The sequence below is a fragment of the Tamandua tetradactyla genome, chromosome 4 (genome assembly GCF_023851605.1).
Source record: "Tamandua tetradactyla isolate mTamTet1 chromosome 4, mTamTet1.pri, whole genome shotgun sequence".
In the NCBI taxonomy this organism is placed as follows: Eukaryota; Metazoa; Chordata; class Mammalia; order Pilosa; family Myrmecophagidae; genus Tamandua; species Tamandua tetradactyla.
The window spans coordinates 18,031,807-18,047,271 of record NC_135330.1 but is presented as its reverse complement, the minus strand read 5'-3'; the positions used below and the strand labels follow the sequence as shown (position 1 = coordinate 18,047,271).

At 45.5% G+C, this 15,465-nt stretch overlaps 1 protein-coding gene across 3 annotated transcripts in view; it reads right to left on the bottom strand.

Annotated features, from left to right (window-relative positions):
* The window catches only part of PBX1 (PBX homeobox 1), a 289,849-nt gene that overhangs the window by 55,014 nt on the left and 219,370 nt on the right, over nt 1-15,465 (bottom strand). For all 3 annotated transcript variants that reach the window (XM_077156782.1, XM_077156783.1, XM_077156784.1), the window contains 2 exons: nt 8,394-8,638; nt 1,659-1,849 (listed from right to left, as the gene is read on the bottom strand). In XM_077156782.1, coding sequence (XP_077012897.1) covers nt 1,659-1,849; nt 8,394-8,638 — 436 coding nt within the window. The remainder of the gene's footprint in view (nt 1-1,658; nt 1,850-8,393; nt 8,639-15,465) is intronic.

Sequence of the window (15,465 nt, the reverse complement as noted above, 5' to 3'; positions counted from 1 at the left end):
CCCTTTCCCCCTATTTCTTTCTTGAAAAGAACACAGTCTGGGTCCAACTTTTCTTTTTTTTTTTCCCAGGATCTGCCAAGTTCAGCATTTTAACTAAGGAGGTTACCATGGCGATGGGAGCAACACATGCCAGAGTGGCGGTGGCTGCAGCACAAGGGAAGGCCCCAGACAGGCCACCAGTCACTGCACTTGGCACCCTGTGCGATGGCAGGCATTAAAGGAGTGGGCTGGCATCAGGCCACGGGGCCAGGAAACGGACAGAGGATCCTGGGGGAGGGAGACCCGGGCCTTCCCCTGGGATCACCACACCCCCCCGGGAAAAGCTGTCTTCAGTTTGACTTTCTCATGACTTACTCTATGGAATTCTACTGACCCAGGACACACTCTGTTGGCTCACATTCTCACCGCATATTCCATATGACCTAAAAGGTACCGAATAAAAGGCAGCAGGGAAGATACCAGGGAGTCTTCAAGAATTCCACTGACTAGCAAGACCACATTTGTGAAAAGAGAGAAATAAAATCCAATAAGAAAGCCGAATACCACATGATTCAGATGGAAAAAATAGTCATTCCAGAAGTGAAGATTTCTGATTGAAAAGAAAAAAAACTATACACATGAAATGGTATACACTGGCCCTTGCACACCCAACATTCTAATAATAAAAGTAACAAACTGGGGTTACTTTTAGTAATAGAAAAAATTAAGTATGACAACTGCATTTATAGAGGATGGCGAATTTAAGACAAACTCTAGATCACAAAAGATGCTCATGCTCGTAAAACATTTACTAGATAGAAGAAGATACTCTCTAGAGGAGATGAAAATATGATTATCACCGTGTTACCATCTGGGTAACAGAAGCGAAAGGAGTCGAAGGGATGAGGATAAATCTACTGGGATAGAGTAAGGGAACCAAGAACGAATTGCTTGTTCCCTGCTCTGACTTTTTTTTAAAGCACTTTTCAATTCATGCTTTCTTCAGTTGAATTCTTCCAGCTCACAAGTAAGGTCATGAGAGAAAACATCAAATTTGCATTCAACATGCGGCTCATATCAGACAAGCTCCTTGCCCCTCTATGCCCCAGGGGATCATGTCTCAATCATATTTGTTCTCCTAAAACTTAGTCCAGTTACAGGCACATGGTAATCCATTTATACATTTTATTTTTAATTAAACTGAATGCATTCTCGGATTATATACAGAGCCGGCCAGATTCCAGCTCTCAAACAAAATGGACATCTTTCTTGGAGAAAGTGGACAGCACTGTGGAGTGCTAATGAGACTGCTAAAGGTCCATCATTATGAGATGTACCCATAAAGGAAGTATCCAAGGCTTTGAGAAAAAAAAAAATCCTGACTTGTCACAGGGTGAGTAGCAGCGGTACTAGAAACCATCCCCTCCCATCCCGTACATGCATTTCCTGGTGCCGTGTGGTCCCCGGCGCCCGGGCAGCCTCACGGCCCCCCTTCACCTGAACTAAGAACCTTCCTCAGGCCACCGTTTGGCTCGGCCATGAACGGGATAGGCCTGGCTGGCCAGCGGACTCCAAGCCTGGGTCAGCGAGCAGCCCCGCATCAGACGGGCCGTGGCCCCGCGCGGACAGACAGGACGAGCAGCCCCGCGGACAGACGGGCCGCCACTCCGGGCACTCACCGTGCATCCAGGAACCGGGAGCGCAGGATCATGACGGCCTCGCACGTGCTCTGCTTCAGCTGCATCTGGATGGAGCTGAACTTGCGGTGGATGATGCTGACCATCCGCTCGATCTCCTTCGGGGAGATGGGCCTGGTCCGGCTCTGCTCGCGCAGGAGGTTCATCACGTGGGTGGTGAACTCGTTGCACGCCTGCAACGGGGAGGACAGTAAAACCAGAGGGCGGCAGCAGCCCGAGCCTCGGCACGTGCGGGGGCCTGCAAGGAAGGCTGGGTGCCTGCTTCCCTAGAGACTTTCGCAGATAAAGAACCTGGGGATATGCGGCCGTATTTTGTCAAGTCGGAAGAATGGAGCTTCTATCTCCTTTCTGGTAGAAATCGGTTTCTGTTTGGGTTTGACTGTGAAGTGCTGATAATGGAGGGCGGTGATGGCGGCCCAACATTGTGGATGTAATTAACAGCGCTGAGTTATCTCCGTGAATGTGGCTAAAAGGGGATAGTTTAGGTTGTATATATGTTACTAGAATAAACATTTATTAAAAAGCAAAGGACTGTACAATACAGTGAGCCCCATTGTAAATAATGGACAATAGTAACGATACAACTATAAAAACACGTTCTTTCATGAACGGTAACAAATGTACTATACTAATGAAAGGTGTTAATAATAGGGGGGTATATGGGATGGTTTTCCTATAATCTTACAACTTCTCTAATAAATAAAATAAAATAATTGCCCCCCCAAAATAATTTCAGCCCCTGCGACTCTAAGTTGTGGCCATGATATAGATTTCTTTAAGGGAAAAGAAAATTCTTAATCCTTTTTTTTTCATGATTTTACTGTAGTGAAAAGGAAAAAAAAAAACCACGAATCCTAATATAAAAGCCACATGACCATCCTTTGCCCCAGTGTTAACAGCAACAGAGAGTTTGGGGTCAAATATAGCATGAGCTTTCTGCCTCACTCATTATCTTGACGGAGTGCAGCTTCCAAATATTCCATTTTGGAATGGATAAAGAGCCAAACAGTTTAAGTGGAATCACGGAATTAAAAGCCTTAATAACTCTTCGGGGAGATTTCCCATAGATCCTTTTCTACTTGTAGCTTTAATATAAAAACTCTTCCTCCCGTGCCAGGCTTCTGAAGATCTACTATGTCTATAACGCAAAGGGCATCTGTCCCCAGGGGCTGTACAAGAACAGCTTCGAGAACATTACTTAGAGGATGCACAGGCCATCCTCACAGAAACAAAAACATTCCGTTATAAACCAACATACCGTCAGCACTGGAAACAAACGGAGGTCCCTGTGCCACCCTCCGCTTTATACAGGGGAAAACTGCACCTCAGAAAGACAAAGGGACTTCTCCAAAGGCACAAGGTGAAGAGGAACTGCAGAGCCAGAACTTGGAATTCCAGGCTAGGGGCTTGCCTTCCTTTCCCAGAGCCTGAATTTTGCTTCACTGAAAATGATCGCCCTTACTTCAGCTACTAGTACTTAACCCTTGTAGTCTGGTTGCCTTAGCTGGGCATTCAATAAAATGTCTGTTCACAGATTAACTCACAGCAATGTTGTAAGCTGTAGACTGATAAGGAGAAAAGGAAAATGCTGTTTTGAGGTTGGAAGAAACAAGGACTCAAAGGACTGCAACTTAATATCAACAGCAGAAAAACATTCATTACTGAAGATGCTACATGGCCATTTTTTCTTTGGGGGGGGTGCATGGGCCAGGAATTGAACCCAGGTCTCCCGGACAGCAGGTGAGCATTCTACCACTGAGCCACCTGTCCCCCCTGTGTTGCCTTGTTTCAACAACATGAGGCCCTTTATAGTTGTCAACAACACAGTAACAATAAAAGAAGAGCCCATTTACTGTTTATTTCTCCGCAAACTCTTTTGAGGTTGGTGGGCCAAAGGTAAATGGACAGGCATGTCCACCGGACTGTGTCTGAACTGAGGACAGAGGCCAGATTTCTGAAACTACCTCCCTAAGTATTGGGACAAATCCCTTCCGTCCTCAGTGCCTGTCTTTATTCATCTGGGGCTGACTTTAATCAGTGCTAACCCTTCAAGCAAGGCTCACAGTATCTGTGTCCTCAGGCAGTGAGTAAATCTTGCACACAAGAAGAGTAGGCTACTCTAAGAGCACAGACTTCTAGGCTAACATCCTAGCTCTGGAGCTTATTTTACTGTGGGAACTTGGGCAACTTACTTAACATCTCTGAGCCTTGTTTCCCTAATTTGTGAAATGGGGATTTTAATACTCACCTCATAGGGAAGGCAGGCTCACCAGTAAAGGATTAAATGAGTTACTGCATGTGTGCCTGGCCATATAAATGTTTGCCATTATCATCTGTTCTTAATATAGATACCTTAAGATATTCTCGTGACTGGGGAAACTTCTCAAGGTCTCAGTTTCCCTCTTGGTAAAATTAAAGGTAATAACAAATACCTTCTTTCTAACTCTGCAGGCATATACTGAAGGCAAATGAGATCAGGTCTGTATGGCATTCTGCTTTCCTTGAGAAAAAAAGCTATATAAACACAAGACAGCTGTATTATAAGCCTCATCCCTCCCCAACCCCAGCCCCCAACTTTACAACAAAGAGAAGGAAATAAAACCTGGCAGCGACTAGGCTGAAATTCTCTGAGGCCACAGGGTAGGGAGCCGAGGGTTAGACATAGCAGGCATCCCAACCCTCTTTCTGGGGAAAAGCAGCACCCCACTGGGCGGCTGCCTGCCCACCTCATGGGGCTGAAAGGGAGGAGGGGTGGACTGTGAGGGGGTGTTGTGGCACACACCCGCGCTCTCAGCTGGAAAGGCACAGTTCTCGCCTAATAGTAATGTGCTTCATTACGGTGAATAAAAATACTCACAATATCTGATGTTTATTCAGGGCATTTTATCCCAGGACCCTTTCAGCTCTGCAATAAACAGACAGTGGAGTCCTTTCACCCACTGCTGAGGTGGAGCAAAGCAGCTGCTGAACAGCTGCTCTGAAATACAGGAGAGCGGAGACGAGCTCCAAGTCGACGTTAGATGGACAGAACATAATGATCCTGATTTTTCCAGCACCTGAATTACCCTCGCCTGCTCCCCAAACCAGGCAGCTTCAGAGGCTGCTCTGCTTCTGTTAGGTCAGGCATTCACCATGAGACATCGCTGTGCCTATTTGGGGTTACGACCATTAATTAAGTAGGGAAGGTCCTATGACGGGAGACTGGGCCGAAGACTGCTGGAAAGTGGGTTCCTTTCCTGGAGCTAACACTCAAGCTGCCCTGGAAGGCTGAAGGATTTCTGAAAGGAGATGCCCCAGGTTTCAGGGCCAAGTGTTCCTGGGAGCAGCAGACATTCCCTCGGAAAACCCTGGAGAAGGTCCTAGAGTTTAATATCACATCCTGCACTCCACACTGTCCATCTCCCTTTACTCCTGCAAATTGGATTAAGCCGCCACCCTCATCCACAAAAGCAACCTGCTGAACTGACCCAGCTCACTTAAGCATTAGATATTTAGCCCCATCAAGGCCCTGCCAGCATTTTTTTTTTTACAAAAGTTCAAGAACTGCAAAGTTACAAGAACATGAATTTTATTTTAATAGTGCTTGGAATATAATTCAGGTTTCTGACATCATGGTTTGATGCTTAGAATATGCCAACTCTTAAATACCTTAGCTACCACCATGTTCTGCTGAAAAAGTGTTTTACCAACCCCATTTAATGAATAAAATAATTTCCTTCCTTTCTGTCTAATGAAAGTCTCTGGAAGCCTTCCTTATTTAATAACCTCAGGGTGAAACAATGGCTGATTCAGGTAGTTCTGGTGTTTTTAGCTCTTGAGAGGTGGGGGGGCAGGAAAGGTTATGATTGCTAATTTACTCCAAAGCCAACTGATTGTGTGGTTATCACCCACGGCCACACCAAAAATAAAACAATACCAACCAACAAACAAAAAAAAACCCTGCAGAGTCAGCCATTAGTCAATTTGGTAATTTCTTGTAGGTACAACTAAAATAGAGAGTGACACTTTTACTTTACCGAGATTTCCTATTTTTAAGAAAGCTCCCATGAGGAATTGTTAAAGAAAAATGAAGATACATTTTCTCAGAAACACTAGCTAGAAAAACAATGCATAATTTCCCTACAATCTATTTCCAATAATTAACAACTACTAAAATTAATCAGCTCATAAGTACCAAGAGTGTATAAGGCTGTATTCAGTTCTTACCCAGAAAAGATCCATCTATGTATGAAAATGGTGTTTTAATACTTTAAAAAATATAATACATGCAGATGACTGCTGCTACCACACTTACATAATTTGTTCTTACTGATCAATTTTTTTCTTGGGTTCCCAATTTCCAACATCTTTGTCATTTAGAATCTTAGAAGTTTCTGGAATAGGATGTTATCATTAGCCTCTTTTTGGTACCAGCAATCTAGCTCAAAGAACTAATAGAGAGAACAAGCTAGTTAACTCAAATGTCTACAAATATCTATACGCTCTTATTAAGGGAACTCAGATCCTGTTTCAATAAAAGCCCTTGGCCTTAAGGCAAAAACAAAACAAAACAAAACAAAAAATTGGATTCATGGGCAAGCTCTGCTTCTAATTGGATCTGTGATGTCAAACATATTGCTTAACCTCTTTGATCACCACTTTCTCACCTGTATCAAAATGGAGATAATGGTAGCACCTGTCCTGGGGACCCAATCACAAAATTACCTTGAGGGTAAGTGCAATTACGTTGGTCAAAGTGTTTTATAAATGGTAACAGTCTATTGAAAAGCAATGATGCTGCCATACTGTTTACACATATTGGATGAGGAGGGAAGCGTGACAAATGGGGTTTAAGTCAGGAAAACAGTCAGTCCTTCTATGTTGCCAGTAACCTAAGCTAAGCATGAAGTCCATTTTCAATACCTTCTGACCTAACGTGTATGGTCCAGTGTGGGTCTAGTGGGGGAAGCCAAACCCGGGGCTCTTTTTATGTCCCTGGTGTTTGGCATGAGTTAACCAAGATGGCAGGTGCAGACAGGTTGCTATGCAAGAGGCTGGGCTCACTGGTGAAAGGGAAAAGGAAAGAGCAGTGACTAGGAAGATGCCTGGGGCCAGTTGGGAGCCTTTATAGGAGATGTTTCCATCTTCCTTCCCAAGCTACCCCAATAGATTAGGGCAGACTCTGAGGTTAAACTGAGGGCCCAGGTGGGGGGAGCTGGTACCAATTAGCCAGCTATCTGAATTCAACATCTCCTGGGATCTGGGGAAATGTCTGCATTGGCCAACACTGTGATAAGAGCATTTGTTCCTTTATAAGGAGGTGAGGGATGATGACTCATGGGTTCTTACCACAAGCTTGCTTTCATTTTCCTCCTCTTGAACACTCCCTACACCTTATCTGATGGTCGAGTTTCACCAGGCTTGGCTTCAAGCTCCACAGATCCCCACCCCCCCTTGGGAACAGGGAACTTTGCAGAAATCCATTTCTAAGGTAGAAAGGAGTACAATCGTGGAACTTTCTTCACTTTTAATTTTAAAATGTCTATTTCTATATTTTCTATAATGTTTGCATCTGTCTCGTACCAGCTAGCCATGTGGGGACAGCAGAGGGCCTTCTTTCTACCTTTTGCATTGGCTCTGCCCTCATTACGGGGAGTCTTAAAACAGAGAAAAGAAACCTAGGGTCCTAACAATTCAATCAAAGTAAGTTAACTGTAGAGCAAGTCAATGTAAGTAAATTAACTATACAACTTTAGGACAATGCTGCATCTGAAGATACGTGTTTGGACACATAGGTGTTTGCCAGTTAACTGAAGGAAGGAAAGGCTGACATGAAGGGACTCCTGAAAAAAAAAAAAGTTGTGCTGCTCATTCTACCCAAAGGGAACCATACTGATGCAATTCATGTGTGGGGCTGGGGACGGGGGGGAGGATGTTTCCAGTTGGGCAGATCTGATATAATAACAATAATACTTCACATTTATATACTGCCCTATCATTTACAATTGTACAATTTATAGGCTTTCTTATTCTTTCCTTCATTTGATTTCTGTGATCTCTTTAATCCCAACTCCACACTACTTGCCATAAGCTTTCAGCTTTCAGGGAAGGGAATGCAGACCATGGGGTCCCACACATGGTCAGGGGACTGCTAGGGCTGGGAGCTAAGTTTCTCTGACTTCAGGGGCTCTCCTGGGAGGCGCACATCACCTATCGTTTAACTCTCAAGTGAATGCTTCTGGGGTACGCCGAGGGACTTTAAGGTCAGGTTTTATTATCCTTTCCCATAGGATCCTACAAACCTCTGGAAGATCAGGAATCCTCCTAAATGAGGTCAAACAAGAGCAGGGGACCCTCCCCACTCCTGAGTCAGATGGGGGTTCGGCTATGACTCATCACCCTACAAACCTCCCCACTGTGTGAGGTCCAGGCACTGTTTGAGCATCTCTTACATTAACTATTAATGTTTCTTAAAATCATCATTTACAAGTTCACACCATTTTTAAATGTCTTTATCTCCAGTTTGCCTGGGTTTTTAACAGTTGAACCCAGGGACTGCCTGGACTCAAGTTCTCAGAGTGGCTCTGTGGTTCAGCGGGGAAGGTGGGGACATGAATGCCCATGTCTGGGAGGGGCTGGCCCGCCTCGGCCTCTGGGGAAGCCCCCAAGTGTTCTATTTCGTCCACCCTTCTCTTAAAGGTCCCACATGCCAAAAAACCCCAGGCTGGCTGTGGTTACCTGCTCGTATTTCTCCAGCTCTGTGTGGTAGATTTGTCTGATCTGTGAGAGTTTGGCTCTGTAATCGGAATGCTCCACTGAGTTGTCTGAACCTGCCCCTCCAGAAGCTGCCGCTGCCGCCGCTGCCGCTGCCGATCCGCCACCCTTCTCGGGTCCCGCCACCCCTTCGGCCAACAGCATGTTGTCCAGCCGCATCAGCTGGGGGTCTGTTGGCTCCTCTTCCTGGGCTCCCCGGATACTCAAAACTACAGGAAAAGACAAAGAGGAGAAGGAGTGTTAATAGCAACCCAAGGGAGCAATAACAAAGAAAACCCAGTTGTGTTACTTGGCTAAATGAATCTCCAAATTACTTGCGACTGTGGCATTTCAGGAAGGGACAAAGGACTGGAAAAAAGAGAGCCAGTGGGAGGGTGAGAAAATGCAAGGAGAGACTTGCTTTGCTTCAAAAATTAATTACAACAGAATTTTTACTTGCCTTTCCAAGCTGCCAAATTTCAAGTCAAGGAAAAGCATTTCCTTCTTCATTTCTAATTTTAGATTTCTGTGTGTTTGTGGGTTTACAAGCCTTGAATGTCTTTGGAATAACTGATCATCTTACATTTTCTTTTCCAAAATAACCGAAGCCAGGTGTGATGGACTGAATTGTGCCCACACCTAAAGGTTTGTTCAAGTCCTAACCCTTGGTACCTCAGAAAGGGATCGTATTTGAGTATAGGGTCATTACAGGTGGAAATAGGCCAGTTTAAAATGAGCCTATAAGGACGGGCATGTCTGACACTCTCAGAAAAGAGGAAAACACAATGCAGCGACCAGGCTGCACAAGCTAGGACCTGCTAGCCACCACCAGAAGCCAGAAGAGGCTTGGAACAGATTCTTCCCTGTAGAATCTGGAGGGAGCATGGCCCTACCGACATCTCGATTCAGAATTCTGGCCTCCAGAACTGTGAGACAATACATTTCTACCGTTTTAACAAAGCCACCCAAATTCATGGCACTTTGTTCAGCAGTCCTAGGACACGAAGACTCCAGGTAAGTCCAGTAAATCTGGGGCCAAAACTTAAGACCTTCCCCATGGACTGTGAAGCCTGATATGGCAAGGAGACAAACTGGCCTTCAGTAGGGACTTCTATCCCCCAAAAGTGATTTCTGTCGTAGGTGATAGGAGTCTGTCCTCCTGGAAACCACGAGGAGGCCCCTCTAACAAGTTGTCAAAAGGGATTCAGGGAAGCCCGTGTTCTGCTAGGTTGGAGACTCAGATCAGCGAGGAGACTGAGACCAACGAGATGACCACTTTTTATGACGGCACCGTAACCATTTATGGGGGAGGTAATTTCGACTGGAAGAGATCCTGTGATTTAGCAAATCAGCAGAGGATCTAAGCAGTCTCTTTACTACCTTCCCATAAAATATATCACTCATCTAAATCCAGTTTAGTTGCCTGCATTGAAATCTCTGTTGAGAAAGAGCATGAAAAGAACTTTCAATAAAAAAAAAGTCAAACAAATTTTGGGGGTAAGACAGGACAGGAAGGCAGTGACTGAAGGCAGAGGAGAAGGATTCCAATGTTCACACTTGGGAGAAGGAGATGACAGGGTCTAAGTGGTCCTGTGGCTATGACAGCACTAAAGCAATCAGAGAGTCAAGAGCTGTTTTAGGACAGGGTGGGCCCCGTGAGGCCCAAGCCCAAGGGGATGTCGCCAGTTCCCACTCTCTCCAGAGTGTTAGCAAGGCAGCCCACCAGCTGTGGCAGGGGAGGTGGCTATGCATCCAAGAGGAGGGGACATCTAGATGTTCAGGGAATTTCATCAAGTATAAAACCAACAGAACTGCTGGTTGTGCCCACATGCTCCTGGCTTCTAAGAGGCATGAAAAGAATCAACTTTGAAAGCTGTTCAGAAGGAAATCCCAATTCCTGTTCTGAAAGCAAAACTAGAGCACTGCATTTGTGAAACTCAAGACAGTGGAACAGAGGGCCAAGCCACGTGGGCCAGCTGCTGCAGTTAGCAGCAAAGACGGAAGAAAGCACGGGGGAGGGGGGAGAAACACTTGCTCCTTGATGAAGTTAGAAAGGATGCTGTTGATGGAATGGAGGAAGAGGGAAGGCAGGAGGTGGGAGGCTGGAAAAAAGGAAACTCTTACACCTAAACCTGCAAGCACTTCAGCAGCAGATCCTTCCCCTTTCACACCTTAATTCTCAATATGCAGCTGAACTAAATAAAATTACTATGGTGGTGATGCACAGGGTTTAGGGGATCTTTGAGGTTTTATTTTGCGGACTTATTTTTTCAGTGGAATTCTTCTTTTGTAGGCTCAGGAGACTAAATTGGAAATTGCCCTTGTGGCTGATCGTTGAATAAAGATTTGGGCATTTTATTCTGTTCCCTGAATTTATTTGCTCAAATCTCCAACGTCCTTTGAAGAACATAACACCACTAACAGAGGTTTCCTTAAGAAAATAATTGAATGCTGTAACCATTTCCTGAATACCAATCCCTAAAAGTGCAAAAAGAAAAAAAAAAAAAAAAAAAGAATCTGACCTTCCAAGCAGTAGGCATCAAAGCCCAGCAGCCCCCTCCTTCCCCATTTCTCTAGGCTAATGAAATTCTTCAAGGTAAGGGCATTTATTTGTGGAATTTATAGGCATTTCTCTTTATTTAGTGAATTTTAATTGCTTTACCAACAAAGATATTTATGGGTCATTTAAAAATGAAAAAAAAAATACCTCTAAGCCATTCTTAACAAACTAATGTAATTGTTTCAATTTAGCTAGGTTATTAAAAATAAAATGGTGCTGGGGCAAAATCCTACTCTAATCCACTCTACTCAATCTCAAGCTCAATGTACAGTTACCCCTTCCGATCGCAGGGCTTAGGGGGCCCGCGGCGCCCCCATAATCTGGAAAGGCTGCATATACTATTTTGGCTCTTCCTTTGAACCAGAGAAGACATCTGAATTTTTACTTTTTCTTTTATGGGGTGTTCACAGTAACTTTTTGATAGTAAAAGATAAAAGATGTTGATAAGGTACAAGACTCTACATATATTTTTTACATTTCTGAGTTTCTAAACTTTTTCTGTGTGATCTGCAGCTTCCACAGAACGCCTCCCAAAATTCCCATTTAATTTCTTACGCCGATCCGCAATATATCAGACCACAGGGGAAAGCTGCGATGTGGAAGGGATACCAGCACACCCTTCAGAAACTGTCCCAAGCTCCAGGCGGGCAGCGCTGCGGCTGACGGGAACATTCCACGAGACGTGAGGCTGGTACCACCTGAGCTGGGCAATAGAACCTCTCAGCGGGTCTTTCCCTCTATTCCATAATCATCCATCTTGCAAGTGACCCAGCACTGAACAGAACTTATAATTTTCTGGTCCCGACAATGGTAGCAAAGTAACAAAGAACAGGTCACCTTTTCCGACATGCTCTGCCTTCCTTGATCTAGCACAGACACCATGTCAAGATCCCACTGTCCTCCCCTGTCCCCCAACCCCACTGCTGCCCCGGAGTGCCTCATTCCCTCCGCGAGTGCCTCATTCCCTCCGGGAGTGCCTCATTCCCTCCGGGAGTGCCTCATTCCCTCCGGGAGCTTATTCCTCTGGAAAATTCAATTGGTTTTGAGAAAGCAGGACAGGCAGAACAACAGGCATCCACAGACCTGAGTTTTGGTCCCAGCTCCTCCAGGCACTGGCTATGTGACCTTGGACAGGTCACGAGTAATGCGTCCCACATGCTTCCTACTTAGCTCTGAGAGTGGCTTCCCTTCCTGGCACTGTTCCAGGCGTACATATCTACATGCTTTACTATGTTTTGTTAAACCATCAATGCGAAGCACAAACTATCCATACAAACCCGACTCACACTACTTACGCTTAGCTTGACCTTGAAATCCAACTGGTTTCAAATAAAACAAGAAAGAAAATTGCTAGAGCTGGCAAAGGACACCAGAGAAACCCTTCCATAGCAAGGCACTGAAAGGATACCCTACAAACTCTCGGCGGCTAAGGAAGTTTCAGGACAAGACTTAAAGCACTAATCTATGTTGATTCCTTTTTCTTTTTTTCCTTTCCTTTTTTCAGGTGAGAAGTGACATATTTAGTTCCAACAAAAACAATAAAAGTATTGCATTTTACTTCATTTTTATATCGTTTTGTGAATCCTGTAAGCTAATATTCTAAAGAGAAACTTGGATTCATTAAGATTTAATATAATTGGCTTTAAAATGTGGCCAATAAGAAACTGGTATGACAGAAATGCAATTCACCATGACACAAATGCTGCTGGCATTCACACTCAGAGTTCAGGTTACAACATTACGCTGCAAACCAGAGATCTGAAGTAAATAGAATAAAAGAATGAAAAACCTGCAGAAAAAAAAAACAAAAAACAGAAGTCATCCCCATCTTACACCTTTTAAATTATACTCAAATTATTATGGAGATACTAAGTCAGAGACGTGCCAAGACAAAATAAATAAAATAAAATGGGAACAATATAAAGCAGAGAAAATTTAAAAGAAAACCTTCACCTTCCTCTGTTTTACATAGGCCCCACACAGGATGTGGGCTATGTCTATGTATGCCTGGGGTGGGGGGAGCGGGGAGCAGGCCTGGACAAATGAACAACATTGCATGCATGCACATATATCTCAATCCAGGAGAACCCTAATCCGTACTATAAAAATAGGTGCTGGGATTCACTGACACTGAAACTGTTCAGCTAGTCAGTTAAAAAAAAAAATTCCACCAACATTAAATAAATAAACGAAAAGGGTGATATGTCTAAGCAGAACTGATGCTCCCTATTTATTGCTTGAAGCCAGCACTCTGGCAAGTAGGAGACAAGATGATTATTTAAAAGCTCCTTTTTATCTCTGCGGCACCATGCAAGACTCAAATGAACCTTTCGCCAGGACACCAGAGATGTTAACACATCCTCCAAGATCCAATTTCAACCAGCCGAGCTGTTACCTAATCCAGCAACCATCACATAGGATCAGGTTCTGCTTCCCTGATGGGCGCCCTCCCACCCCACCCCCGCACCCCCACCCCAACAACTTTTCCTGAAATATTTTAAAGGGCAAAATTCCCCACTTATGCCAATGTATACAGGGTTTTAATGGTCAGGACTGCATACTTCCATTACCAAAATAAAATAAAATAAAAGTAATCAGTTGCAGTGAATTCACCATCCGCAGAGGGGTCGGTCCATTAAGATATTTAGCCCATTTGGCAATAATACTTACAGCTGATCAGGGGCACGTCAAGACATGCAAGTGATTTCTAAAGAAATTGTCACAAGCCCTTTAAAAAGCATCTGATGGCACGTCCACCTCGCTGCCATCCCTTGCCCTGGGGTTAATTCTTTGGTAAAACTCCCAAGATAAGGGGGCTGTCACGGTTGGGTCAGAGCTGCTCTCACAACTGGCCCCCTGCTGTGCTTCCTGAATTGATTTATTTATCTTCACAGAAGGAGAAAAACAAACCCAACCCAAAGGCCCTATTCAAGACCTTGGACCCGCGGGGGTGGGGGGTGGGGGATGTGTGTGTGATTTTGTCCCGGCCGAAGCCACCCGCACGCGGTGCAGCTCCAGCCGATGCCCACGAGAGGGCACTCTTTCTTCACCAACGACTGGTGCTGCCGGGCGGGCCCGGCGGACTCCGAGTCTCCAGGTAAGCGCGGGTGGAAATGCCTCGGTTTTAGATTTCTCCAGGTGAGGCAGGCAGGGAAGAGGGGAGAGAGGAAAGCTACAGGATCCAGGACCCAAGGCCAAGGTGAGAGAGCGAGAAAGCGCCAGAGAGAAGAAAGAAAGACTAAGGTGTTCAAGGTGTTCAGAACGGGGCAGGGGGGGTTTCCCCCTGCAAAAAGCCAGGCACTCTCTGGCCGATTTTTTTTTTTCGTTGGATTTGAAGGCGCGGGTCTCCACCTCCATCCCCAGCAAGCCAGACGTGAGAAAAGTCTGCAGCTCACGCTTCCGGGTGGAGGAAAGGGAGTGCAGCTCCTCAGGCCTCACCGTGACTGCTCTGCAGTTTCCCAAGTCAGTCGGGGACTCTGGAGAGAAGATGGGACAGGATAATGCTGCCTGTAAATTTTCAGAGCGCATCACACTTACACTTTTTATTTGTTCCTAAAGTACTTGCGCACAGTGACTTTTTACTTGTTCATAAAGTACTTGGCACACAGTGAATTGCATCACCTTCCAGACCATGAAATAATGTTAAAAAGGCAAAGGAACTTGCCCAGAGTCAAAACCAGTGGGAAACGGACAAGACTAGACTCCCCGCCTTTGATTCTCTGACACTGTTCTCTGCTACATCAGGAGTCTGACTCCTTCACAAATGATAGCTGAGGGGAGGCGACCGTGATCCTCTCCATCACTGTACACGCACGTGCATGCCCGCACACACATTTTACACACACACACACGACGCCTTGGCAGATCCTCGTGACAGAAGACGGATCCTCCCTTTGACCTCTTCACTTCTTTGAGTTCTTCTGAATCTGTTCTCTTCAATTACCTCTTTCTGCCACTGGCACATCATGGGCAGAGCCTCCGGGCCTGTGAGAGAATGCCTTCTTCCTTCCCAGCGGGGGAAATCGACCCACCACGGTGCCACCGCACTTCAAATCTCAGCACAACCCCTTGTGTCTGAAAACTCCCCCGACAGCCACAGCCGAAAGGGAACGATCTCGCCGCTGTGCAGCAGGGCGTGTACTACAACTCCACCGCCACGGAGCACCTAAAATACCCACGTCACACCCGCCATCCTGCAAGCTCAGCTGCGAGCTCCTGCAAGGCACGGACGACCTGTCCTTGGTCTGTGTCTCCCCAATCCGACCTCGCAGAGCCTCCTGCACAAAGCCTGTTAATAAGCATTTCTTAATATACAAAAAGAGCAAAGGGAGAAGGGAGCGATGTGATGGCGAGATCCAAATCTCTCTGCCTCACCCCCTGCGCTCAGCCAGCCACTCAATTCCCTTTATGTGCTCTCTCTTCCTGCCTTCCAGTTATGAGCTGTACCAGAGCCAGCATGCTGTTGGGGAAAAGGCCTTTCTCTCTGCCACCTCTTCT